We start from the raw sequence: 27,712 nt of genomic DNA, 5'->3' as shown, positions 1-27,712 counted from the left end.
ATAGCAGGGTGATAGCGGGGGGGAGGGCAGGGTGATAGCGGGGGGGAGGGCAGGGTGATAGCGGGGGGGAGGGCAGGGTGATATCGCTCACTGCACGTACTCCTACGGGCTGGGGGGCATCTGTCAGCGGGGAGTGTTGGGCGGGAGGAGTAGTCAAAACACTCATCACCACCTACAAGGCCGTCAACAACCAGGCTCCCCGCTACCTCTCTGACCTCCTCAAACGCCACGCCCCCCCTCCCCCCTCCCCCCGGTCAAACCTCCTGGACTTCCCCATAAAAACAAACAAATGCACCTGGGGCGACAACAGGGCTTTTTCAGTTGCAGCCCCCACCCTTTGGAACCCACTCCCACCTCACATCAAAGCCCCCCCCTTCTCCTTGTCCCCAGGAGGTTATTCTCCTTGTCCCCAGAGGGTCTTACCCGTCGCTCCAGTCTCCCTTCCATTCTCCTTGTCCCCAGGGGTTCCACAGACGCACCAGGTTGACAGCTGTCCCTCGGCTCATCACCTGCACATCACAGTGACACATGGACCGCCGGTGATTGACTGACTGATTGATTGACTGATTGATTAATTGATTGGTGTCATTGGACAATAAGAGACTATTTATGACAAATCCTCCTCAACATAGCAGCAGCCCGTAGCACTTGAACCTAGCCTTGACGACCTTGCAGTCCATATGCAAAGTTTAAAATGTCATTTAGATGTTATGTTAAGTCGACAGATGCCAGGTTCATCTGTAGACCTGGCATCCTATAGTGTGTCGGTTCTCAAAGTGGGGTCTGGGGACCCCCAGGGGTCCTTGAAGGGGTTCCAGGGGGTCCCCAGAAAAAGTAGTTAATGTAGCAACACAATCATTTGAACCGCTTTATCGATGTATACGTTGGCTATTGAAAAATTCACAGCGCGTCACTTCGTGCCGCGCTGTGAGCTTGTAGATCTGCTATTTTTCTGCTATTTATTTTTTCATATATCAAATTTTTTTCAGATGGGGGTCCGCGGCCATATATATATATCAATTTGGGGTCCAATTTATATTGTGCCGGCTTTGGATCTATCATTAGATTTATGAGTGACTCATTTTCCTTTTAGTTTTTTCAAGAATATGTATATAATATTTATATAATATATTACATCCACTATGAGCAGAGTAATAAAAACACTAATATTACCTGCTTGATGCCAGTGACGGTGTAGGCGTGGCCGTCCACCAAACCGTTGTTTGACACCGTGTTGTCAGATGTCTCCTATACGAATACAAGATATTTATCATTAAAACATAGATTATGTATCATCAAGACATAAATATGCATCATCAAAGCATCGCTCACAGCAAAGGATAACCAAATTGAGTGTTGAGATCCTCAGGTTTTTGGTGTGTTTGTTTTTCTCCATGTTTTGTCCCGTTTTGTGTTAAATTTGTTTTTAAATTATTAAAAACTGTTCACTTTCAACACACTTTCAAGATGTTTCTAAAATGTTCAAAAATAGCAAATGTACAAGCTTGCAGCGCCGCACAAAGTGACACGCTGTGAGCTTGTACATCTGCTATTTTTGAATAGCCAACTTTAAAATGTAAAATGTGCTGTTAAACAGCTGTGATGTGACAGTAATGAATGACTAATCTGTCCAGCTCTTTAGTAAACAGAACATGCGTTCTCAGATCGGGATACCGATGTCATCGAATCAGTAGGCAGAATTCAAACAGGATACAGGATAAAAACAAGTATATACAATTGGAAGTGATGACACAAAAACATTTGCAGACAAATTTTAAAGTGGGACACTAAAATGTAAGCTGATTAATGGGTACTCTATCCTGATTGGCTGAAATTGTCCATGCGCCTACATTTTTCCCCCTGTTTATTAAAGAGCTGGAGAGACGAGGAGACTGTTACTGAACAAGCACTCTATGATTACTTTTTGTTTTAACCAACAAAAAAAACGTACTCACTTACCCTATTTAACTACTTGTCTGTATATTGACTTGAGAATTGTGTTGTTGTTTTTCCCTTTATTTTCAGGAGATCCCTGATGTCATCAGTATAGGCCCATATATTGCCATGCCCATATATGGGAATATCGGTCGGATCGGAGGTTCTGGACGACCGTAACGGGTTTGTTTATGGTTACGTCGGTTGCAGCACATTCTCACAGATAGCTCTGTCACTTTCACTCCCTAATGCGTCTCTATACTGTAGGACTACAACACATAAAAGGCACTGGAGCTTCAAATACTACTCCAATCAATGAGTTGGACGGCTGCCTCGGTGGCTTAGCTGGTAGCAATGCTTGACTAGCAACTGCAACCTCCCTCAGAGGGTGGTCTTACCCCCTGTGGGGTTCAGTAAACAACAGAGGGTGGTCTTACTCCCTGTGGGGTTCAGTAAACAACAGAGGGTGGTCTTACTCCCTGTGGGGTTCAGTAAACAACAGAGGGTGGTCTTACTCCCTGTGGGGTTCAGTAAACAACAGAGGGTGGTCTTACTCCCTGTGGGGTTCAGTAAACAGCAGAGGGTGGTCTTACTCCCTGTGGGGTTCAGTAAACAACAGAGGGTGGTCTTACTCCCTGTGGGGTTCAGTAAACAACAGAGGGTGGTCTTACTCCCTGTGGGGTTCAGTAAACAGCAGAGGGTGGTCTTACTCCCTGTGGGGTTCAGTAAACAACAGAGGGTGGTCTTACTCCCTGTGGGGTTCAGTAAACAGCAGAGGGTGGTCTTACCCCCTGTGGGGTTCAGTAAACAACAGAGGGTGGTCTTACCCCCTGTGGGGTTCAGTAAACAATAGAGGGTGGTCTTACCCCCTGTGGGGTTCAGTAAATAGCAGAGGGTGGTCTTACCCCCTGTGGGGTTCAGTAAACAACAGAGGGTGGTCTTACCCCCTGTGGGGTTCAGTAAACAGTAGAGGGTGGTCTTACCCCCTGTGGGGTTCAGTAAACAGCAGAGGGTGGTCTTACCCCCTGTGGGGTTCAATAAACAGTAGAGGGTGGTCTTACCCCCTGTGGGGTTCAGTAAACAGCAGAGGGTGGTCTTACCCCCTGTGGGGTTCAGTAAACAGTAGAGGGTGGTCTTATCCCCTGTGGGGTTCAGTAAACAGCAGAGGGTGGTCTTACTCCCTGTGGGGTTCAGTAAACAGTAGAGGGTGGTCTTACCCCCTGTGGGGTTCAGTAAACAGCAGAGGGTGGTCTTACCCCCTGTGGGGTTCAGTAAACAGCAGAGGGTGGTCTTACCCCCTGTGGGGTTCAGTAAACAGCAGAGGGTGGTCTTACCCCCTGTGGGGTTCAGTAAACAGCAGAGGGTGGTCTTACCCCCTGTGGGGTTCAGTAAACAGCAGAGGGTGGTCTTACCCCCTGTGGGGTTCAGTAAACAGCAGAGGGTGGTCTTACCCCCTGTGGGGTTCAGTAAACAGCAGAGGGTGGTCTTACCCCCTGTGGGGTCCCACAGCCCATCAGGGACCTGGACTTGGCGGCTCTCTGCATCAGTTGGAACAGGTTTGGAGGAGCTTCTTTCAGCTGGAAACAGATGTGAACCCCTCCAGTGAAATCTACCAGAGCCTCCGCAGGGGTCCCAGCACTCATGTCCCCGTAGGAGCCACACACCCTGACACATAGAAGAACAGTTACAACACCCTGAGGACACAGAATACTGTAGTGTAGTTAAACACCCTGAGGACACAGAATACTGTAGTTAAACACCCTGAGGACACAGAATACTGTAGTTAAACACCCTGAGGACACAGAATACTGTAGTTAAACACCCTGAGGACACACAATACTGTAGTTAAACACCCTGAGGACACAGAATACTGTAGTTAAACACCCTGAGGACACAGCATACTGTAGTTAAACACCCTGAGGACACACAATACTGTAGTTAAACACCCTGAGGACACAGCATACTGTAGTTAAACACCCTGAGGACACAGAATACTGTAGTTAAACACCCTGAGGACACACAATACTGTAGTTAAACACCCTGAGGACACAGAATACTGTAGTTAAACACCCTGGAACACCCTGAGGACACACAGTAGCCTGATGATCAGACTGAAGCTGCGTGGAGCTTCAGGCTGACATTGGCTGCAGTGTCCGCGATTACCAGGGGGAGGGGATAAAAATGTTCCCTAAACCAATCACAAGAGATCCACGGATCCGCCTACATCTGACGTCCTCGCAGAGCTTGTTTTAGCAGATATTCGCTGATTGGCTTGTCGTTAGACCACGCCCACCTCCGACTCTGATTGTAGCCTTTTTTCTTGGACGGTGAAAAGCCATAGGCTGACATTATGACACCAGACCAATAGGAGCAGTCCACTCAGAGAGTGGGCGGGGTCTATGGTCTGGAACCAGGCTAGACACACAGTACACTGTAGTTAACCCATTAACTCTTTGACTGCGGACGACGCGATAACGCGTCAAGTGCTACTTTGTCCAGTTGGCCGTCGACGCGCTCGACGCGCTGGACGCGCTGGACGCGCGTTCATTGTTTAATCTCTGATTGCGCTATGCTGCTTAATATTCAATGTTATTCTCGAGTTCCACTTACTTCACGGACATCTGCATCCGGTTTCATGACCTGGATTCCGTTTCCGGTTTTTGATTCTTTTCCCCAGTCATTTTCGTCCAAAATAGGTAAATAAACGGTCTTTCACACGGTATGACGGACAAACGGACAGTTTCTCTTCTATAATCTATGGTCTGGGTGACGATCAGTCATCGCCCTCGTGTATCACGACGGCATTTTGGCGATCAAAACAATCTGGGACGACGTCACATCCGTTTTCATGTTTTTCTCTGTCTAATCTATCAAGAAGGCTGAGAGAGACCCAACGACCTGATCTAGCTGTCATGTGCTGCACTCTAGTGGCGGATTTGTGCTGGGTCTTTACATTATGTCCCCTTAAATTATTTTCATGAGAAAAATTCAAAATATAAAAATAAAAAAACACGAAAATTGCTGGCACTGGGGGAGTACTTTATGAAAATACTCTGGCAGTCAAAGAGTTAAGACCGGGAACACATCCGTGTCATTTTAGATTCTAGCTATATATTATATATATAGATTATAGCCATCATTTTATACTTTGTCTATTCAAAACATAGCAGATATACAAGCTCATAGTGCAGCACTGAGTGCCGCGCTATGAGCAAATCTTTGATTATATATATATTTTTAAAGCGAACATTTGTAACTCAAATCTTTGCTTCTGGGGGGTCTCTGGAACAACATATTATTCTGAGATGGGGGTCCGCGGCCAAATACATATCATTTTGGGGGTCCCTGACATGAAAAAGTTTGAGAACCACTGATATATTATAGCAATATACGTTTTTTTTTTTAAACTGTTAGGATTTAGAAGATATTTACAGAATCCGCCCAGAAGTAAAGATTTGAGTTAAAAAAAACATTTGCTTTAAAGAATATATATATATATTCAAAGATTTGCACAAATATTCCACGCTATTTTAAAAAATTGCAGATCTACAAGCTCATGGCGCGGCACTCGGTGCCGCGCCATGAGCTTGTAGATCTGCTATTTTTGAATAGCCAAACACATCTTAAAATGACACAGATGCGTTCCCGGATTGAATGGATTAAAACCCCCTGACACAAAGAGTTTCATATCACAGGCATGTCTTGGCGTTCTGACACGGAAATAAAGACAGAAAGTCATGTTTACCAGGCGAACTGAACAGCAACAATGTCTGGCATTATTAACTCTTTGACTGCCAGGAATGTATTAATTAATTCATCCGTCTCCGGTCCCCTTGCCAGCGAAAACCACGATTTTACTGAACCTTTGAAAAAAATAATCATGGAATATTCTCCGTGACCTCCGTCCTCACGGAGATCGGCTCATTACACACACGGGGGTGTCGTAGTGGAGGGGAAAAAACAAGCCACAAAACAATGTGGCTGTTTTTTTGAAAAACTGCAGAAAAACAAAAAGACGAGAAAAATAATGGATTTTTATGAATCCTTTAACATGGAAGGTGCCTTTAGCTTTTTTGTTGTTGTGATCACGTGATGTCTAGGTGTACTCTTCTTCTTCTTCGTCCTACATTACTGCCTCTGATTGGCCGAGCTCCTACATGCTTGCATGACAATCACAACGCGGGGAGGCAGGACATGGGAAGTGGAGAAGAGTGTGAGAGGAGTTTAAGTTAAAAATGTTTAACGGCAACGCCGATCCGCGCGGATTAATGCAGCTTTCTGCGACCTCCTACTGCAGTTCTGGGTACACTTGAGAAATCTCTGCAACTTCTAAGCGACGAGATATTAGCCCGAGACCAGACAGTGGTAGACCAGACAGTGGTAGACCAGACAGTGGTAGACCAGACAGTGGTAGACCAGACAGTGGTAGCCGCGAGTACGAGAGAGAGTGGTTTGAGCGTCAAGGGACCCTGGATACCGCCTTCCCAAATACAAAAATCACACCCAGTGTGAAGTGCATCTCGGTAGCCAATCACAGCACGTCCTGCGAAGTGACGCGCTTACATTTTTTACATTATTATTAATTTCATCATGCGTCTCGCTAGCCAATCACAGCGCGTCTGCGAAGTTTGAAGTTAATTTCATCATGTGTCTCGCTAGCCAATCACAGCACGTCCTGCAGAGCTTAGCCTATGGGCGTGTTTTCCACAGCATGGCGTCACTGCGAAAGACACATTTTCGTGACGGAAAGAAAAACTTACTTATACCTAAACCCACTTATAGGAGCGGTTACACCGCTCAAAAAAGGTAAACAGGGTCCCGAGAGGGTCTAGATCCCATACTTACTTGGAGTAGGCCTTCTCCAGCAGTGGTATTATTGAGTAAAGGTTGAATCCCATACTTACTTGGCGTAGGCCTTCTCCAGCAGTGCAGGCCAGAACTCGTTGGGAGTCTTGGAGTGAACGAAGATCAGTTTGCCGTCGATGGTTGGTAGTTTGTCATCAATGATCACGTCCACCCACTTCCCAAACCTCCAGAACTGTAAACAAACATGGTAGTTTGTCATCAGTGGTGGAAAGTAACTAAGTACATTTACCCAAGTACTGTACATAAGTACAATTTTGAGTTACTTTTACTTTACTGGAGTATTTCCAATTGTCTATACTTTTACTTCTACTCCACTACATCTTGGAGGCAAATATTGTACTTTTACCCCACTACAATTATTTGAAAACTTAATTTACTCGTTACTTTGCAGATATAAATGTACATTATAAAACATACGTTAACCACTTTAGCCTTATTTTATACCAAGGCTATTTGAACATAGCAGATCTACAAGCTCACAACGCGTCACAACTGTGCAGCACTTCAGTCTGTTGTTTTGAAATGTGCTCTAGCAATGAAGTGGATTGGATCGGTCCATTACCCTGAAGTGGAACAGTCCACAGTACATATAGTGGTACGGTCCACAGTACATATAAACAGTGGTACAGTCCACAGTACATATAAACAGTGGTACAGTCCACAGTACATATAAACAGTGGTACAGTCCACAGTACATATAAACAGTGGTACAGTCCACAGTACATATAAACAGTGGTACGTTCCATTACCCTGAAATGGAACAGTCCACAGTACATATAAACAGTGGTACAGTCCATTACCCTGAAATGGAACAGTCCACAGTACATATAAACAGTGGTACAGTCCATTACCCTGAAATGGAACAGTCCACAGTACATATAAACAGTGGTACAGTCCATTACCCTGAAATGGAACAGTCCACAGTACATATAAACAGTGGTACAGTCCATTACCCTGAAATGGAACAGTCCACAGTACATATAAACAGTGGTACAGTCTATTACCCTGAAATGGAACAGTCCACAGTACATATCAGTGGTACAGTCCAATCCATTACCCTGAAATGGAACAGTCCACAGTACTGCTCATCAAAGGACTGCTTCAGAGGGACCACCTGCTCCAGGATGTGGTCCTGGAAGGTCAGAGCTCCGATAGACGCCAGAAACCAGCAGTTCCCTGTAATTACAATGTAGGCATTTAGGCATTTAGCACACTGTTTTTATACAATGGTATGGTATAATACTAATCCACATATTACCATGGGTAATATGTTACCAATGATATGGTATAATACTAATCCACATATTACCATGGGTAATATGTGGATTAGCATTAACATAACATAACAAAAATGTCAGCACTTAAGCAGGAAACCAGGTTCAAATCCGGGGTAGAAGAAGAAAGTGCTTTAACTTTAATTAAACCTAGTTTGACCTCCTCTTAAAGTGATGTTAGGAGCCAGCGTTGATTTCCTCGACTAAAACTATGACGAAAAATGATCGTCGACTACCTTTTTTTCACTGACGAAAACTAAATAAAAACTAAGCTATGATGACTAAAACTGAGACTAAATATATTGACAATTTTGTCAACAAATAAAAACTAGACTAAAATGTTAGTGAGGATCTAGTGGACTGAAATCCAGTAGAACTAAAAGACAAGTCATTTTATGTTTGGTTGTGCCCGGGTGTTCTGTACAGAAACTAAAACATTTCAGATGACTGAAATATGACTAAAACTAAACAAAAGTTTGCTGTCAAAATCAACACTGTTATGAGAGCACACTCAAAGTGCACTTTCATGACCTTTGAGCACCCGCCCCTGGTCTATGCATAGCCCCGCCTCCTACAATTCACTTCACTTACCTACTATTCCTTGGCCAAAGTCAAACCTGGAGACTCCTTCTACTATGAACTCTGGGTTTGGAGCAATTTTCTGCAACAGAACCAGGCAGAACGTCAAACTGAGAGTTACAAATAACATGTGTAACACGTGGAGGTTGCTGATGATGACCAGGCCTGGAACGTCCTCGTTTTAGGGCCACGGCCGCTTGGCCTTTGGTGCGGTCAGTTTTCCGAGGGCACAAAGGCCAAACACCAGGGCAGGAAGGCCATCAAACTTTTTTGATTTAAGGGTTAAAGGAGAGATCCGGACATGTTAAGTGTTGTCTTTGATGTGTTGCTAATCACTCACCATCATTGAAATGGACGTTGAGTTATTCCAGAGAGTCCCGTGTCATGCAGTTTGGCGACCCCCTCCGTTGGCATAATGGGAGCCCGTGTAAGAGTGAAATTCGTCTATTATAACCGATGCAAAGTTAGTTTTTTCTCTACTACTGCTCATTGTGGAGTCTCATGATACTCAAACATGCACTGAAAGTCGCGCACAAGTTATCGTTCGTGCAGAACTAGACGACGCTGGTTGCTTACTTCTTCCACAGAACCTGGCGTCTGTGGAAGAAGTAAGCAACCAGCATCATCTCGTTCTGCATTAACGATAGCTCGTTCGCTACATTCAGTGCACGTTTGAGTATCATGAGACTCCACAATGAGCAGTAGTAGAGAAAATACTAACTTTGCATCGGTTATAATAGACGATTTTCACTCTTACACGGGCTCCCATTATGCCAACGGAGGGGGTTGCCAGACTGCATGACACGGGACTCTCTGAAATAACTCAACGTCCCTTTCAATGATGGTGAGTGATTAGCGACACATCAAAGATAACACTTAAAATGGGCGGATCTCTCCTTTAAGAATGATTTCATTTTGAATACAGTATATAACTATCAGCAAAATAGATAAATAAATACGGAATTTAATGTCAAAATGTAGAATCTCAGGCACGTAGGCTGCTAATGCAGTCTGACAGCATGTCGCGTGTTACTCCCCATCTCTTTCTCCCCATTTCCTGTCAGTCTACTGTATTCTATCACTTAGGGGCGGCCATAGCTGAGTGGTTAGTGAGCCCGCCTAGGGAACCAGCTGGCCCTGGTTGCCCCAGGTTCGATTCCAGGCTATCCCAGCATATGTGCCGATGACATGAAATTTGTCCCTGAGCAAGACTCTTAACCCCAATTGCTCACAGGTTCTCATTGGAAACAAGACCGCAAGGACTTTCATGAACGACCTGTTAAAAGGAATTATCCTTATCCTTATCCTTAACTCTTTGACTGCGGACGACGCGATAACGCGTCAAGTGCTACTTTGTCCAGTTGGCCGTCGACGCGCTGGACGCGCGTTCATTGTTTAATCTCTGATTGCGCTATGCTGCTTAATATTCAATGTTATTCTCGAGTTCCACTTACTTCACGGACATCTGCATCCGGTTTCATGACCTGGATTCCGTTTCCGGTTTTTGATTCTTTTCCCCAGTCATTTTCGTCCAAAATAGGTAAATAAACGGTCTTTCACACGGTATGACGGACAAACGGACAGTTTCTCTTCTATAATCTATGGTCTGGGTGACGATCAGTCATCGCCGTCGTGTATCACATCGTAATTTTGGCGATCAAAACAATCTGGGAGGACGTCACATCCGTTTTCATGTTTTTCCCTGTCTAATCTATCAAGGAGGGTGAGAGAGACCCAACGACCTGATCAAGCAGTCATGTGCTGCTCTCTAGTGGCGAATTTGTGCTGGGTCTTTATATTATGTGCCCTTAAATTATTTTCATGAGAAAAATTCAAAATATAAAAATAAAAAAACACGAAAATTGCTGGCACTGGGGGAGTACTTTATGAAAATACTCTGGCAGTCAAAGAGTTAAAGGCAGAAAAAGCCAAAAGAATTATCTTTAATAAAGACGTTTCTATGTTTCTAAATCTACGCTGGTGATGACCCTAACATTTGTAGTATTCAGAGCATCATCATCATCATCATTATAGTATATTTCATAACTCTCCTCTCGTACCCTGGGTCTGATCCAGACCACCCTGGCCAGGTCGGTGGGGCTGAGGACGCCCTGGCCGATGGAGTTGTGGTCGGGGGGGAACATGTCGTCGATGTAGCGGACCCCCCGGACCAGGCAGTACTGGGTCAGCTGCTGGTGGTCCTGCTGCAGGAACATCTCCGGGTTGGCCAGGCTGCCGCGGCCGTCCTTCTTGTGACGTTCCTCCATGATGCTCATGCACACGCCTGGTGGAGACATCTCTGCTGCTGCTGCTGCTGCTGGCCTGGAGAACATGGAGAACATGGAGAACATGGAGAATATGGAGAACATGGAGAACATGGAGAACATGGAGAACATGGAGAACATGGAGAACATGGAGAACATGGAGAACATTAGTGTAACATTTTACCAGCGATACCATACGCATCACGATACATGGTTGACGATACGATACATGGACCATATTGTTTCATTCACGGTGATACGATACGATTCAATCATTTAAAATCCATACAGTAACTATTTAGCAAAAATAAAAAAAATCTGTGTGAAACGTGTGGATAGAGCAGTTTTTTTTTAATTTTCAATATCTTTTTCAAAAATGGCAGATCTACAAGCTCATAGCGCGGCACTCGGTGCCGCGCTATGAGCTTGTATATCTGCTATTTTTGAATAGCCAATGACATCTAAAGTGACACAGATGCGTTCCAGGTATCAATGGGTTAAGGGAAAAATGTATTATTATGGATATAAATAAGTAATCACAGTGATTATCTGGTAAATACATGGACATAGTATTTGAACACATTAGGGACAAACCCACACCTTGACATGAACACAGAGAATACACACATGTATCCATAAACCAAGTGTAGCAATATGGAATGGAAAAGTAATTCAACAAATTTTTCTCTTTTTTTTCCTAGTATTAAGTATCGATAAAAATCGATTATTTGCGTTGCAAAACGACTCGATACGATACAAAGTCAAACAATACGATATTTTGCTGTTTGCATATAGGAGATCATGGCAAATTAAAATGTAAAAAGATTTGTCGATGCGGTTACTATATCGTTACACCTCTAGAGAATATGCTTCATCTGTCTCTCAGCTAAGGGGTCCCTGCTTCATCTGTCTCTCAGCTAAGGGGTCCCTGCTTCATCTGTCTCTCAGCTAAGGGGTCCCTGCTTCATCTGTCTCTCAGCTAAGGGGGTCCCTGCTTCATCTGTCTCTCAGCTAAGGGGGTCCCTGCTTCATCTGTCTCTCAGCTAAGGGGTCCCTGCTTCATCTGTCTCTCAGCTAAGGGGTCCCTGCTTCATCTGTCTCTCAGCTAAGGGGTCCCTGCTTCATCTGTCTCTCAGCTAAGGGGGTCCATCCATGGCCTGAAAAAAAACTTTTTTTTTTTCCCCCTCCGATGTAGCTTTGATTATTTCCCTGACTAATCTCTCATCAACAGTGGTGGCAAAAGTACTCACATCCTTTTTTTACTTAAATACAAGTATCAATGCAGCAAAGTAGAAGTCCAGATTTCAAAATTTACTCAAGTAAAAATACACAAGTATTAGCATCAAAAATATACTTTATACCAAAAGTAAAGGTACTCATTATGCAGAATGTCCCATTTCACAAGTTTCAGATGTAGGCCTATACAAATCTTTTGAAAATAGTAGATCTTAAATAATTGTAGATCAGCTATTTTCAAACGACCTAAATATATATAGAGCTTAAGTGGTTAATGTATGTTTAGTAATAAAAATCTAAATCTAAAAATTAACTGAAGTTTTCAAATAGTAGTGGAGTAAAAAGCCTCTGAGATGTAGTGGAGTAGAAGTATTGAAAATTGGACATCTCAAAATTGTACTTAAGTACAGCACTTGAGTAAATGTACTTAGTTACTTTACACCACTGCTCATGAACAATAGGGTTTCTCTGCTCTGTGAAACGGACAGTAGAACCACGCTGTTTAGGTTCTGGAGCTTACAATTAAGCCCCTCCCTATAGTGCACCGGTCAGCCAACCATAACCATCAGTCAGTGTGTGTGTGTGTGTGTGTGTGTGTGTGTGTGTGTGTGTGTGTGTGTGTGTGTGTGTGTGTGTGTGTGTGTGTGTGTGTGTGTGTGTGTGTGTGTGTGTGTGTGTGTGTGTGTGAGAGTGTGAGGGACAGCATGACACATCATCACTGAAGTCTAGTCCTCTCCACACACTGAAAGGAGGGTTTAGTCACAGCACAGTGGCAGTGGTAGAAAAAAATCTTTTTTTCTTTAGTAAAAGTATCAATACTGCAATGTAGAAACACAAAACTGTGGTCAGTGGTCATCACAGTGCACCATGGGAAAGGCCATAATGACAGACACACTCAAACACAGTGGTGGGAAAAGTACTCAAATGTTTTACTTAGGTAAAAGTATCAATACTGCAATGTAGAAGTACTCTGTTACAAGTAAAAGTCCGGAATTAAAAATGTACTTGAGTAAAAGTACAAAATAATTGGTATAAAAATGTACTTATAGTACCAAAAGTAAAATAACTTTGAAAATAGCCGATCTACAAGCTCACAACGCATCGCAATGCGACGCGTTGTGAGCTTGTAGATTCTGCTATTCTGCTGTTGCTTCTGCTATTTTCAAATAGCCTAGGTATAAAATAGGGCTAAAGTGGTTAAAGTATGTTTTATAATGTAATAATTTATATCTGCAAAGTAATATAGTATTATTGTATGTTATTTTATGTGCTATGGACCACGTGTCCTTCATAAAGTTTGATTAACTAGTAACTAAAGTTTTCAAATAATTATAGTGGAGTAAAAGTACAAGAGTTGCCTCAGAGATGTAGTGTAGTAGAAGTAAAAGTACTCCAGTAAAGTAAAAGTGCAGTACTTGAGTAAATGTACTTAGTTACTTTACACCACTGCTCAACCGACACATTCTGTGTTTTAACGGTGATTATACTTAGTGGCGCCGGGTGTTGAAACACTGAAAATAAACGCTTTACAAGCAGCTGTTCTGTTCTGGTGCTTTACATGTAGCAGAGGGTCTCAAAGTGAGGTCTGGGGACCCACAGGAGGTCCTCAGTAAAATGATTGCTTGTCAGGAACCAAATGGACCCTTACAGGTCTATAACTCTGAGAGTGTACACATGGAACCAAATGGACCTTTACAGGTCTGTAACTCTGAGAGTGTGAACCAAATGAACCCTTACAGGTCTGTAACTCTGAGAGTGTACACATGGAACCAAATGGAGCCTTACAGGTCTGTAACTCTGAGAGTGTACAAATGGAACCAAATGGACCCTTACAGGTCTGTAACTCTGAGAGTGTACAAATGGAACCAAATGGACCCTTACAGGTCTGTAACTCTGAGAGTGTACAAATGGAACCAAATGGACCCTTACAGGTCTATAACTCTGAGAGTGTACAAATAGAACCAAATGGACCCTTACAGGTCTGTAACTCTGTAATAAGAGTTGGGAAAGTGTAATAAGGTACTATACTAGTTACTTATTACTCTTAATAATAAGATTGCATTACTTATTACTTGGTATCAAGAGTAGTAGAAGTTACCTTTGCTATACCCTGACCTGCATGTACAATTACGAGAGAGCCCATGCTTAAAAAGAACAGATCTACAAGCCATCAATGTGTCACACATAGCTTGTAGATCTGTAGCTGCTTAACAACTTATCCACTCATTTCAAACACTATTTTATACTTTGCCCATTCAAAAATAGCAGATCTACAAGCTCATAGCGCGTCTCTTCGTGCCGCACTATGAGCTTGTAGATCTGCTATTTTTGAAAAATCTTGACATTTTTTGCAACTGATTCAATTAAAATTTTAAAGTGAACAATTTTAACTGAAATCTTTGCTTCTTGGGGGGTCCCTGGAACAACATATTTTCAGATGGGGGGGGTCGGCGGCCAAATGCATATCCTTTTGGGTGTCTTTGACATGAAAAGGTTTGAGAACCGCTGATATAGAATTTTTACACATTTTGAAAAGTGCAACGGAACATTCTGCATAACGCATACTTTTGGTACTTTAATACATTTTGATGTCAATACTTTTGTACTTTTACTCAAGTAAAATGTTGAATGCAGGACAGTTTACTTGTAAGTATTTCTAACCATGGTGGTATCTCTACTTTTACTTAAAGGCATATATTTCACTTTCAAAACATGTGGGGCTCATTTTAACTCTACTCAGGCTTGTGTGAGCAGCCTAGACAGACACGCCCCCTTCCTATACAGACCCACAGTAACATCAAAAATAGCAGATCTACAAGCTCATAGCGCGGCACCGAGTGCCGCGCTATGAGCTTGTAGATCTGCTATTTCTGGAAAATCGTGAAAATGTGTGCAAATCATTGAACATAGATAGGTTACTCATCATGATTTGAGTGCGTGGGGATCTCATTTTAAAGAAGCCGTTGTGTTTTTATGGGCGATCCAGTTTATAGGACCTTGTGTTGTTAACTGTACTTCCATGTACTTTTTCCATGTATTTCTAAATAAAGTACTTCAATGAATCAATCAATCAATCAATCATGGGGGGGTCCGCGGCCAAATACATATATTTCGGGTGGTCCTTGACATGAAAAAGTTTTAAAAAATGATATTATGTAATTGGCACGGACCCCCATCTCAAAATATGTTGTTCCAGGGACCCCCCAGAAGCAAAGATTTGAGTTACACATGTTTCAAAAAATGTATTTTTTCAAAGATTTGCACAAAATGTTCAAGATTTTTCAAAAACAGCAGATCTACAAGCTCATAGCGCGGCACCGAGTTGAATAGCCAAAAGTATAAAATAATGCTTATAGCTCAAATCTAAAATGGCACACAGATGCGTTCCCGGATTGAATGGGTTAATGGAAAGAAATACAATAAAATCTAATAAATTAAAAAAAGCAATTGAAAAAACTCAGTCTCCTCATGCATTAGAAGGACAACATCAGTCACTAGAACCAAGGACAGTGTTTCTGATGAATCTAACATATGGTTAAAATAGAGTTTGAAGTTACAATGGGTTTGTATAGGAAGGGGGCGTGTCTGTTAAAATGAATATCAAATATATAAATACTGAATCAAGACACTTAAAAAGTGTCTGGAGTGAAACACAGCCTGAGTAGACGTTCAAATGACCACCAACACAAGAAGCAATCCCTTTAATCTAAATACTTCAGCCACTGCCAATAGCAACCAGCATGTTTACCAAAACAAGCCCCTATAATCTGAGTCATATTCATATCTCTTCATAATAGTAATAATAATACATTCCATTTATAACGCACTTTACATTCTTACGAATCTCAGAGTGCTACAATTAAAAGCAAGGTAAAAAACAGCATAGGCAACAAAACAATTAATAGACCCAACTAGGCTAAACTAAGAGCCAAAATTTAGAAATAAAAACAAACAAAGTCCATAAAAATTAGAAAAATGCTTTTTTAAAAAGGTAGGTTTTTAGTATATCACTTCATATCTGATTACTTAAAGGGATATTTCACTTTAAAAAAAACTTTGGGTCATTTTATCGTCTACTCAGGCTTTTGTGAGCCCCCCAGACCGTTTTTAAGTTGCTTGATTCATTATTTAGATATTTCATTTTAATTTTATCAGACACGCCCCCTTCCTATACAAACCCATTATAACTTCAAACTAAATTTTTAGCATGTTAGATTAATCAAAAACACCCGTCCTTGGTTCTGGTGACTCACCCTGCCCTCCTAATGCGCGAGGGGGCCGTGTTTTTTTTATAACTTTTTTCATTTATTTTTAATATTTTTTTGGGGAAAATAAAAATAAATAAATACAATAAAAAATTCTATAAAATAAATGAAAAGAGTAATCGAAAAAACACGGCCCCCTCGCGTATTAGGAGGGCAGGGTGAGTCACCAGAACCAAGGACGGGTATTTTTGATGAATCTAACATGTTAAAAATGGAGTTTGAAGTTATAATGGGTTTGTATAGGAAGGGGGCGTGTCTGATAAAATGAATATCAAATGTATAAATACTGAATCAAGAAACTTAAAAATGGTCTGGGGGGCTCACAAAAGCCTGAGTAGACGATAAAATGACCAATAGTTTTTTTGAAAGTGAAATATCCCTTTAAGTAAAAGTATCAGTACAATACAGAGGTACAATATTTGCCTCTGAGATGTAGTGGAGTAGAAGTAAAAAAGTACTGAAATTGGAAATACTCCAGTAAGGTAAAAAATACCTCAGAGTAAATGTACTTAGTTACTCTCCACCACTGGTGTAGGGTTTAGCCTGTAGCCTCAGGACTTCACGTGCACGTTGACAGTAAAATCATTCCAAACTTTATGAGTTGTAAAAAGTTGTGCAAGTCGTGCATGTTTTCTACAGCAAACCAAAAGCATCAAAATATATAAACTACACTCTGATGCAACGTGACTCTGAACAGGGGTTTAAAACAGTGCTTCTCAAACCTGTTCATGTCAAGGACCCCATCATTGATCATCATTTTGGCATTTTGTAAATTGGATTCGTATAACATTTCCCCAAAAATTTCAACATTTTTCAAACATAAAAAAAAAACAGCAGATCTACAAGCTTGCAGAGCGGCACGAAGTTTATCCAACGTATAAATGTATAAAGTGGTTAAAAATATTGTGACGCAATGTTAACTACTTTAACTGGAGACCCCCCCCAAGGACCCCTTTGAGAACCTCTGGTTTAAAACAGTGATTCTGAAGTTGTTTAAAACTCACCTTTAGACAGAAGTACAGGTTGTGATGAAGGTTGTTGAAGAGAGAGAGAGAGAGAGAGAGAGAGAGAGAGAGAGAGAGAGAGAGAGAGAGAGAGAGAGAGACAGAGACAGAGAGACTGAGAGATTCTCTCTGCAACACCTGAGATGTACTGTTCACTAGACTCCTCCTCCTTTTACTAGACTCCTCCTACTTTTACTACTGTAAACTGTTCCTCCTGCAGAGAGAGAGAGAGAGAGAACTAGAGAGAGAGAGAGAGAGAGAGAGAACTAGAGAGAGAGAGAGAACTAGAGAGAGAGAGAGAGAGAGAGAGAGAGAGAGAGAGAGAGAGAACTAGAGAGAGACAGAGAGAGAGAGAACTAGAGAGAGAGAGAGAGAGAGAGAGAGAGAGAGAGAGAACTAGAGAGAGAGAGAGAGAGAGAGAGAGAGAGAGAGAGAGAGAGACAGAGAGCTAGAGAGACAGAGAGACATAGACATGTGTGTGCGTGTGTAAATAAGTGGGACTGTCAGCAATCAATGTTAATCATTATGTCAAGTCAATAAAGGTTGACGTTTAGATCAGAGTCAGAGCCAAGAACATCCTATTTAACAACCATTAATGTTCATGTATTTCCTCTTATAGTTGTACTTATCATAACTGTTATAGTTATCATAACTGTTATCATAACTGTTATAGTTATCATAACTGTTATAGTTATCATAACTGTTATAGTTATCATAACTGTTATCATAACTGTTATAGTTATCATAACTGTTATAGTTATCATAACTGTTATCATAACTGTTATAGTTATCATAACTGTTATCATAACAACGTCCTTATGCATGCATGCGATGCACGCACGATTTTTCTAAAAATAGCAGATGTAAAAGCTCACAGCACGGCACAAAGTGACACGCTGCAAGGTTGTATATCTGCTATTTATGAATAGCCATCACATAACATGGTTAAAGTTGTTAAAATAACTAATTTTGCCAGAGACCCCCTGGTACCTGTACAAAAATAACAGATATAGTGATGTATGTGCTGCATAAACACATACATCAAATCTAGTGTCACAGGTAAACCAAGAACCTAAACATAATTAACTAAACATTGAAAGTATAATTCAGGGGGTAGGCAACCTTAGCATTGGAACAGGGGAGGGTTATCACTGGCAAGTGTGAGAAGTGTTTTATTTTTAAATTCAATATTCAAAAAAGTTAGTTAAATGAAGTCCCCTCACATCTATATACAAACTAGAAAAAGTGCTCCTCGGAGCACAGGTCTCCGCCAGGTCAGGTAGGCTATTGTGGCCTCCTGGTGGCACTATAATAGGCCAACGTGAAAAGGGTGCCATTTCTTCTTAGGCCTTGCACGACAATCGGACACTGACTGCATTCATGATTTGAGGCATTTTGTTAAAAACATTTGTTTCGCTAAATTAGACCTGTTGGTGGCGCTATAACAGGCCAATGTTAAAAGGGTGGCATTTCACGGAAATTGCATGCTGTGTTCATTATTTGAGGCATTTTGTTCAAAACGGAGCACTCCTGCAAACTTTGGAAGACATTTTTAGCCAATCAGGATGGAATATGAGAAATCTGAAAGACCAGTTTTGTTTAATGACTATAGAGATACTTTGTACCGATTTGCGTGAAATTTGGATAAAATTGGAAGGAGTAGTATACAATAATGTGTTTTGCACAAATCGGCCTCCTGGTGGCGCTATAAAAGGCCCATGAGAAGAATTTGGGGCAAAGGTTCTGAATTGGCATCCAGGGAATGTGTGTGCACAGTTTCGCTGCGATCAAGACAACGGTGCCAGAGATTAGCTGGTCACAGACGGACGGACACACACACGGACACACGGACACACGGACACAAGGACACACGGACGGACGGACGGGGGGTAAAACATACTCTCTCGCCATGCCTTTCGGCCTGGCGGAGACAATGACATCCTTCACATGAGTCCAACTCCTACCTCTGGGGAGGGAGACTGAGACTGGGAGATATGTGAGGTTATTGCTCTGAGTCTAATGATCATTACATCCTGATGTGAAAGAAATGATTTCTAACAAAGAAGAAGGAGAACATAAAGGTTGTTATGTATAGCATATGGACAATCACAATCAGATGGAAATATGACATTTTGATGTGGTTTCATAATTAAACTTAATGTTGATACAGCACACTGACTATCAAAAAGGTTGCCGACCCCTGTTATAATTAGTAGTATTATGCAGATTACCTTTTTTATTCTTCAAGACACAGTCTTTAAATGTCAGTTTTATAATAATAACCTGAATCTACAAAGTAACTATAGTAACTATAGTTTTCAAACGATTGTAATGGAGTCAAAAGTACAATATTTGCTTCTCAGATGTTAGTGGAGTAGAAGTTTAAAGTATAAAGTTGAATTTACTTGGAAAATACTACGTAAAAGTTGGCCAACACAGTAGCTCAAAGTTGCACTCAAGTTAAGTACTTGAGTACATGTACTTAGTTACTTTCCACCACTTGTGTCATTAAAGAGACCTGTAATTTAATCGTTAGTCTTTTCACACCATTAAAATGAGCTGCCAGAAAGTCAGTGTGTTCCAGAGACTCAATTATTTGGTTCGGATCAGTGAGAGTCACACACACACACACACACACACACACACACACACACACACACACACACACACACACACACACACACACACACACACACACACACACACACACACACACACACACACACACACACACACACACCGGTCGAGCAGGCTCCATCACCATGGAGGATTATAATCCCTCTTTGACTGTATTTCAACATGAAAAATGGGTCGATGAGCTAAAATATCTGCATGTGTTGTTTGTTGTAACAAACACTCCTTTAGAACGAGTCTGACGAGACAATGCCTCGTCTCATCACAAGGCTCTTTGAAAAACAAAACATGGCACGCAGGCACGGTCGCCAGTGGTCTAAAGTAACTAAGTACTTTTACTCAAGTACTGTACTTAAGTACACTTTTGAGGTACTGGAGTATTTCTAATTGTGTAAACTTTTACTTCTACTCCACTACATCTCAGAGGCAAATATTGTACTTTTACTCCACTACAATTATTTGAAAACTTTAGTTACTTTGCAGATATACATATATTACATTATAAAACACACATTAACCACTTCAGCCCTATATTTTATAGTATTTTATACCTAGGCTAGGCTATTTGAAAATAGCCGATCTACAAGCTCACAACGCGTCGCGATGCGACGCGTTGTGAGCTTGTAGATCTGCTATTTTCAAACATGTTAGTACTTTTACTTTTGGTACTTGAAGTACATTTTGATACCAATACTTTTTTACTTTTAGCGAAATTCCGGACTTTTACTTGTAACAGAGTACAAGTTTCTACATTGCAGTATTGACCCTTTTACTTAAGTAAAACATTTGAATACTTTTTCCACCACTGACGGTCGCACGGTCGCACGTACATCTCTTGTGGAGACACAGCTCTTTAAACCAGAAGGTTCCAGTAATGTGTGCATGTTAAAGCCACTACAGTAAAGTGTTCAGTGAGATACAGTCTGCACACATTTACAACCAACATGCCATGCATGCATTGGTTCTCTTGGTTCTCTGCATGCATTGGTTCTATTGGTTCTCTGCATGCATTGGTTCTCTGCATGCATTGGTTCTCTGCATGCATTGGTTCTCTGCTCTCTGCATGCATTGGTTCTCTTGGTTCTCTGCATGCATTGGTTCTCTGCATGCATTGGTTCTCTGCATGCATTGGTTCTCTGCTCTCTGCATGCATTGGTTCTCTGCTCTCTGCATGTAGAGTCTCTGCATGCATTGGTTCTCTGCTCTCTGCATGCATTGGTTCTCTGCATGCATTGGTTCTCTGCTCTCTGCATGTAGAGTCTCTGCATGCATTGGTTCTCTGCATGCATTGGTTCTCTGCTCTCTGCATGCATTGGTTCTCTTGGTTCTCTGCATGCATTGGTTCTCTGCATGCATTGGTTCTCTGCATGCATTGGTTCTCTGCATGCATTGGTTCTCTGCTCTCTGCATGCATTGGTTCTCTGCTCTCTGCATGTAGAGTCTCTGCATGCATTGGTTCTCTGCATGCATTGGTTCTCTGCATGCATTTGTTCTCTGCATGCATTGGTTCTCTGCATGCATTGGGTGGTTCCCTGCATGCATTGGTTCTCTGCATTGACCAGAATGCCAGAACAGAATAAAACACAATTCAGTCTGCTGCAGCCCTCAGGGAACAATGGGAGTGAAGATCATTCAAAACAGGAGAACTTGTACAGTATGCAGGCAGGGACGGAATTTAAGCTTTTATTGAGGAGTGGCTGCAAAACACAACATGTCAGGACCACACCGCCCGTCACCAAAGATCACTAAGTAGTGCAGTACATTTACTCAAGTATTGTGCTTAAGTACGATGTCTAGGTGCAGTACATTACAGCTCCAATTCTTGATACTTTGATACTGCTTCTCCACTACATCTCAGAGGCAAATATTGTGCTTTTTACTCCACTACATTTATTTGACAGCTTTAGTTACTAGATACTTTGCAGATTCGGATTATTAACTCTTAATCTAATTTTTAATCTAAAATAGGCAATAGCACAAGCTGTAGATCTGTAGACACGTGTCGTGACTCGTGAGCTTGTAGATCGGCTAACATAGAAGTATAACATACGGTTCATTGGTTAATGATCAATAATTATAGTCCAATAACATGATACAGTATGATTCTGAAAGGAGACATTCTGCATAATGAGTATACATTTGACCTTTTGCTACTTTAAGTATATTTTTTATGCCAATACTTGTGTACTTTAAGTACTCAAATGTATTTATTTTTGTTGTTAAAAGTATATTTACTCTGCTACCTTTACTTGAGTCTAAAATGTGATTTTAGCCGGGGACCCCCTGGAACCCCCTCAAGGACCCCTGCGGGGTCCCCAGACCCCACTTTGAGAAACACTTGACTCACAGTATACTTGAGTAAATGTACTAAGTTTACAAACAGACGTTCAGGCCGCATTCCAACACTAATGAACAACAGCTGTCGGTTCCAAACATGCAGGGCTTCTCTATTCATCTCTTGTCGCCTCCTGACAATAAAGACCTTTTCTTCTTTTCTTTTTTAACAGGCCTGTAGCTCCTCCTTCCTGTTACTGTTCTACAGAGGGTGGGTCCTGTGTGGTTTAAAAGAGGTTCTGGAGAGGGTGGGTCCTGTGTGGTTTAAAAGAGGTTCTAGAGAGGGTGGGTCCTGTGTGCTTTAAAAGAGGTTCTGGAGAGGGTGGGTCCTGTGTGCTTTAAAAGAGGTTCTGGAGAGGGACACCAAATAAAATAATTTCACAGGGGCGGCCATAGCTGAGTGGTTAGTGAGCCCGCCTAGGGAGCCAGAGGCCCTGGATGCCCCAGGTACGATTCCAGGCCGGCCCAGCAAATGTGTCGATGAAATGAAATTTGTCCCTGAGCAAGACTCTTAACCCCTAATTGCTCACAGGCCCTCATTGGAAACAAGACCGCAAGGACTTTCATGAACGGACCTGTTAAAGGAATTATCCTAACATGTCTCCCTCCATTGCCTCCCAGTAGGGGTGTGCCGATACACTAATTTCACCTAACGATACGATACGATATTTGGCTCACAACTTCGATACGCACTTTTTTATTATGAAAATATATGGGGGAGATTTTTTTTTAAATGCAAACAAATAATTCTGCATTATTCAGACGCAAACTTGTAGCTTTTCAGCTACAATAGCCGTTTTGAATCCAAATAGGGCAATAGTGTGACACCTGACCCGAAAAAAAACATGTTGTCACCCTTTTCACCTCGGGGCTGTTTGCATGCCTGATTATTATTATTGTAAAAAAAAAAAAAAACATTGTATTTTTTTTCCAAAACGATATATATCGTCACGAAAACGTATCGCGATATATCGCGGGACGATATATCGGCACACCCCTACCTCCCAGTTACTGTCCCCTGCAAAGAATACAAAACACTGATGTTGGCCTGCAAAGCAACCAAAGGTGTGAGAATAGCCGATCTACAAGCTCACAACACCTTGTTGGCGAAGAGCGGCCTCTAGCGTAATCACTAAAAACATGATGAGTCGTAGATCTACGACTACGTCAATGGCAGTCAAATACAGCGAAGCGATAGTTCATGTAGACACGGAAGGCAGGAGGTTTATGTTACGTTCACTCACACAGGTAATCTGTAATATCACATGAGCAGAGTCACAGGTAATCTGTAATATCACGTGAGCAGAGTCACAGGTAATCTGTAATATCACGTGAGCAGAGTCACAGGTAATCTGTAATATCACATGAGCAGAGTCACAGGTAATCTGTAATATCACGTGAGCAGAGTCACAGGTAATCTGTAATATCACGTGAGCAGAGTCACAGGTAATCTGTAATATCACGTGAGCAGAGTCACAGGTAATCTGTAATATCACGTGAGCAGAGTCACAGGTAATCTGTAATATCACGTGAGCAGAGTCACAGGTAATCTGTAATATCACATGAGCAGAGTCACAGGTAATCTGTAATATCACGTGAGCAGAGTCACAGGTAATCTGTAATATCACGTGAGCAGAGTCACAGGTAATCTGTAATATCACACGAGCAGAGTCACAGGTAATCTGTAATATCACGTGAGCAGAGTCACAGGTAATCTGTAATATCACGTGAGCAGAGTCACAGGTAATCTGTAATATCACATGAGCAGAGTCACAGGTAATCTGTAATATCACATGAGCAGAGTCACAGGTAATCTGTAATATCACACGAGCAGAGTCACAGGTAATCTGTAATATCACGTGAGCAGAGTCACAGGTAATCTGTAATATCACGTGAGCAGAGTCACAGGTAATCTGTAATATCACATGAGCAGAGTCACAGGTAATCTGTAATATCACGTGAGCAGAGTCACAGGTAATCTGTAATATCACGTGAGCAGAGTCACAGGTAATCTGTAATATCACGTGAGCAGAGTCACAGGTAATCTGTAATATCACGTGAGCAGAGTCACAGGTAATCTGTAATATCACGTGAGCAGAGTCACAGGTAATCTGTAATATCACGTGAGCAGAGTCACACCGCCACATCTGAATGCAATATCATTGCAGTAAATGGTTAATTTTGCAGTAAATGGTTATGCAATACATGGTAAATGGTCAATAAATGGTATTGGTTATTCCTGAGCTGAAGTGTTTAAATGAATGGGGCTTAATGTTGTTTTCATGTGAGGCTTCAGGTTTGATGGATGACTGTAGTGTGTGTCGGCGGCTCCTTTAAAGCCTACAGTAGGTCATTATATGGATCACCAGACAGCTTGTGTCTCACAGCTCATTTACTCTATTCAACACAACACATCCATGTGCTCAATCAACGCTGGGACACTCTAACAACACTGGGGCGTGGCAGGGAGGGAGGGAGGCAGGGAGGGAGGGAGGGAGGGAGCCCAAAAAACAAACAAATAGCCGAGAATAGCAGATCTACAAGCTACGCAATCTGGGAACGCATCTGTGTCATTTTAGATTTTTAGCTAAATAGCCTATAACCATTATTTTATACTTTGGCTATTCAAAAATAGTACAAATACAAGCTCACAGAGCTCAAGCTAAAAAAAAGCTCATATAGCTTGTATATCTGCTTTATTTTTTTGGGGTGTAAATGTGTACAAATCTTTGAATATATATATTTTTGAAATTACGTTTTTTGACTCAAATATTTGCTTCTGGGGGGTCCCTGGAACAAAACCTTTTCATGTCAAGGACCCCCGAAATGATATGTATTTGGCCGCGGACCCCCATCTCAAAAATATGTTGTTCCAGGGACCCCCCAGAAGCAGAATCAGAATCAGAATCAGAATCAGAATCAGAATCAGAATCAGTTTTATTGTCACATCACAGGTTTACAAGGTAAAAAAGTGGGTGAAATTCTTTTTTGTACATCGTTCCCATCGCAACGTTAGTTTCCATAGAAAGAAGAGGGGGGGGGGGAGAAGAAGAGGGTGGGGGGCAGGTGGGAAGGAGATCAAAAACAAGAGAGCAACAGAAGGCCAGACAAGTTATCTACATATTTACAAATTACCTGAGATAATAAAAAAACTAAAAAACTAAACTAAGGTGCCTGAGCATAGCAGCAATGTATTGTATACTGTGCATGTTATACTTATACTGTGCATGATAGACAAAGGACGTTAAGGTGCTTAGAGGAAAAGGAGCACAATAAAAAAGACCCAAAAAAAGTCAGTGCGTTATACAAGGGATTAAGGTGCAAAAGGTCAGTGCGTGTCCACCTAGAGTGGACTGACCCTAGTATAATCCGCATGTAGCTCCATGAGGGAGTGCAACAAAAGTCATTTGTACCTGGTGTAGTCCACAGGTGTGTCCGAGGGGGGGGCTAAAGTCCAAGTAATTGTCCCTGGTATAATCCACAGGTGTGTTCAGGAAGAGCCAGAAAAGTCTGCGCCGCCTGCTGTCAGGCTGCTGAACTCATCCAGGCTTATGCCCCATTCAGCATTCTGACAGCAGTTGGATTGAAACTACACCAAAATCTGGTGGTGGAACTCTTGATACTGCGGTAGAGCCCCTTGCCCGGTCGCGGTCGTTGTAGGGGGTTGAACAGTCTGTGACTTGGGTGGTGCTTGTCCTTGATGATGCGCTTGGCTTTGACCACGCACCGCTTTTTGTACAGTTCCTGGAGCGCTGGGAGCTCGATTCCCATTATCCGCTCTGCCGATCGCACTACTCGTTGTAGGCTGACCTTTTCTCGGGCAGTGCAGTTCCCGTACCAGGCCGTGACACAGCCTGTTAGGATGCCTTCAACAGAACTGTTGTAGTACAGCCTGAGGATGCGACGTCCTACTCCGAGCTTCTTCAGGCGGCGGAGCCAGTACAGTCGCTGCTGAGCCTTTTTCCTCACGTGTGTGGAGTGCGTCTCCCATTTGAGGTCCTCCTCGATGTGTACTCCGAGGAACTTGAACTCGCTGACCCTTTCCACTGCAGCACCGTCGATGAGGATGGGCGCATGGTCTCTCCGCGGCCTCCTGAAGTCCACGATCAGTTCTTTGGTCTTGTCGACGTTAAGAGAGAGGTTGTTCTCACGACACCAGTGTGCCAGTGATTTGATCTCCTCTCTGTAGTCAGACTCGTCGTTGTTGACGATTCGGCCTATCACTGTCGTGTCGTCCGCGTACTTTATGATGGTGTTGGAGACGTGTGTGGCTATGCAGTCATACGTGTACAGGGAGTAGAGGAGAGGGCTCAGCACGCATCCCTGGGGTGCTCCGGTGTTGAGGGTCAGGGGGTCGGATGTGATGCTGCCCATTCTCACCACCTGATGTCGGTTGGACAAGAAGTCCTGTATCCAGTCGCACATGCTTGGGTGTAGCCCTAGGTGTCTGAGCTTTTTGTCAAGTATTGCTGGGACAATGGTGTTGAATGCTGAGCTGTAGTCCACGAACAGCATACGTACATATTTGTCCTTCAGCAGCTTGTTGTCCATGTGCGAGAGGACGGTGTGGAGAGCCATGGCAATAGCGTCGTCGGTGGATCTGTTTTTGCGGTATGCATACTGCCACGGATCCAGCGAGGCAGGTAGCGTGGAGCTGATGTATTCCCTCACCAGTTTCTCGAAACACTTGCTGACGATCGGGGTGAGAGCAACAGGTCTCCAGTCGTTCAGGCATGTCACTTTGGCCTTTTTGGGAATGGGCACAATGGTTGACATTTTGAACCCTGCAGGGACCACAGCCAGGGAGAGGGAGAGGTTAAAGATGTCAGCGAAGACACCCGCCAGCTGGTCTGCACATGTCTTAAGGACCCGGCCTGGAATCCCATCAGGTCCGGCTGCCTTGTGGATGTTGACCCGTGTGAAGGCTGTACGCACTTCTCTCTCCGAGATGGTTAGAGGAGGGTTCTCCTCTGCTGGTGCTGCTGATGGCCCTGCTTGGCTGCCGCGGTTGGAGCTGATCTCAAACCGGCCGTAGAAAGGGTTCAGTTCGTTGGGGAGGGAGGCAGGCGGGTTCACCTCGCTTCTGGTTCTTGTTTTGCAGTCTGTCAAGGTGTGTACTGCCTGCCATGTGCTCCTGATGTCGCCACTGCTGAGTTTGTCTTGCATCTTTTTTGTGTAGGCCTTTTTCGCCTTCCTGATGGCGCTGTTTAGGGCCGCGCGCGTCGTGTTGCGCGTTTCCACGTCGCCAGATTTGAAACCAGCGTCCCGTTCATGCAGATGTGCACGTACTCCGCTGTCCATCCATGGTTTCTGATTGGGAT

At 42.7% G+C, this 27,712-nt stretch overlaps 1 protein-coding gene across 1 annotated transcript in view; it reads right to left on the bottom strand.

Annotated features, from left to right (window-relative positions):
* LOC308074905 (calpain-1 catalytic subunit-like) overlaps window positions 1–17,562 on the bottom strand; it is a 44,697-nt gene extending 27,135 nt beyond the window's left edge. The window contains exons 1-8 of the mRNA XM_080414413.1: window positions 17,424–17,562; window positions 10,715–10,976; window positions 8,667–8,736; window positions 7,859–7,977; window positions 6,840–6,973; window positions 3,426–3,600; window positions 1,174–1,248; window positions 424–509 (exon numbers count right to left, since the gene is read on the bottom strand). Coding sequence (XP_080270539.1) covers window positions 424–509; window positions 1,174–1,248; window positions 3,426–3,600; window positions 6,840–6,973; window positions 7,859–7,977; window positions 8,667–8,736; window positions 10,715–10,951 — 896 coding nt within the window. The 5' untranslated portion in view covers window positions 10,952–10,976; window positions 17,424–17,562. The remainder of the gene's footprint in view (window positions 1–423; window positions 510–1,173; window positions 1,249–3,425; window positions 3,601–6,839; window positions 6,974–7,858; window positions 7,978–8,666; window positions 8,737–10,714; window positions 10,977–17,423) is intronic.
* Between the last annotated feature and the right edge of the window lie 10,150 nt (window positions 17,563–27,712).

Source organism: Gymnoscopelus braueri (genome assembly GCF_963280865.1).
Source record: "Gymnoscopelus braueri genome assembly, chromosome: 19".
Lineage (NCBI taxonomy): Eukaryota > Metazoa > Chordata > Actinopteri > Myctophiformes > Myctophidae > Gymnoscopelus > Gymnoscopelus braueri.
Note: the sequence above shows the minus strand (reverse complement) of the source record. Positions and strands in the feature narration are given on the sequence as shown.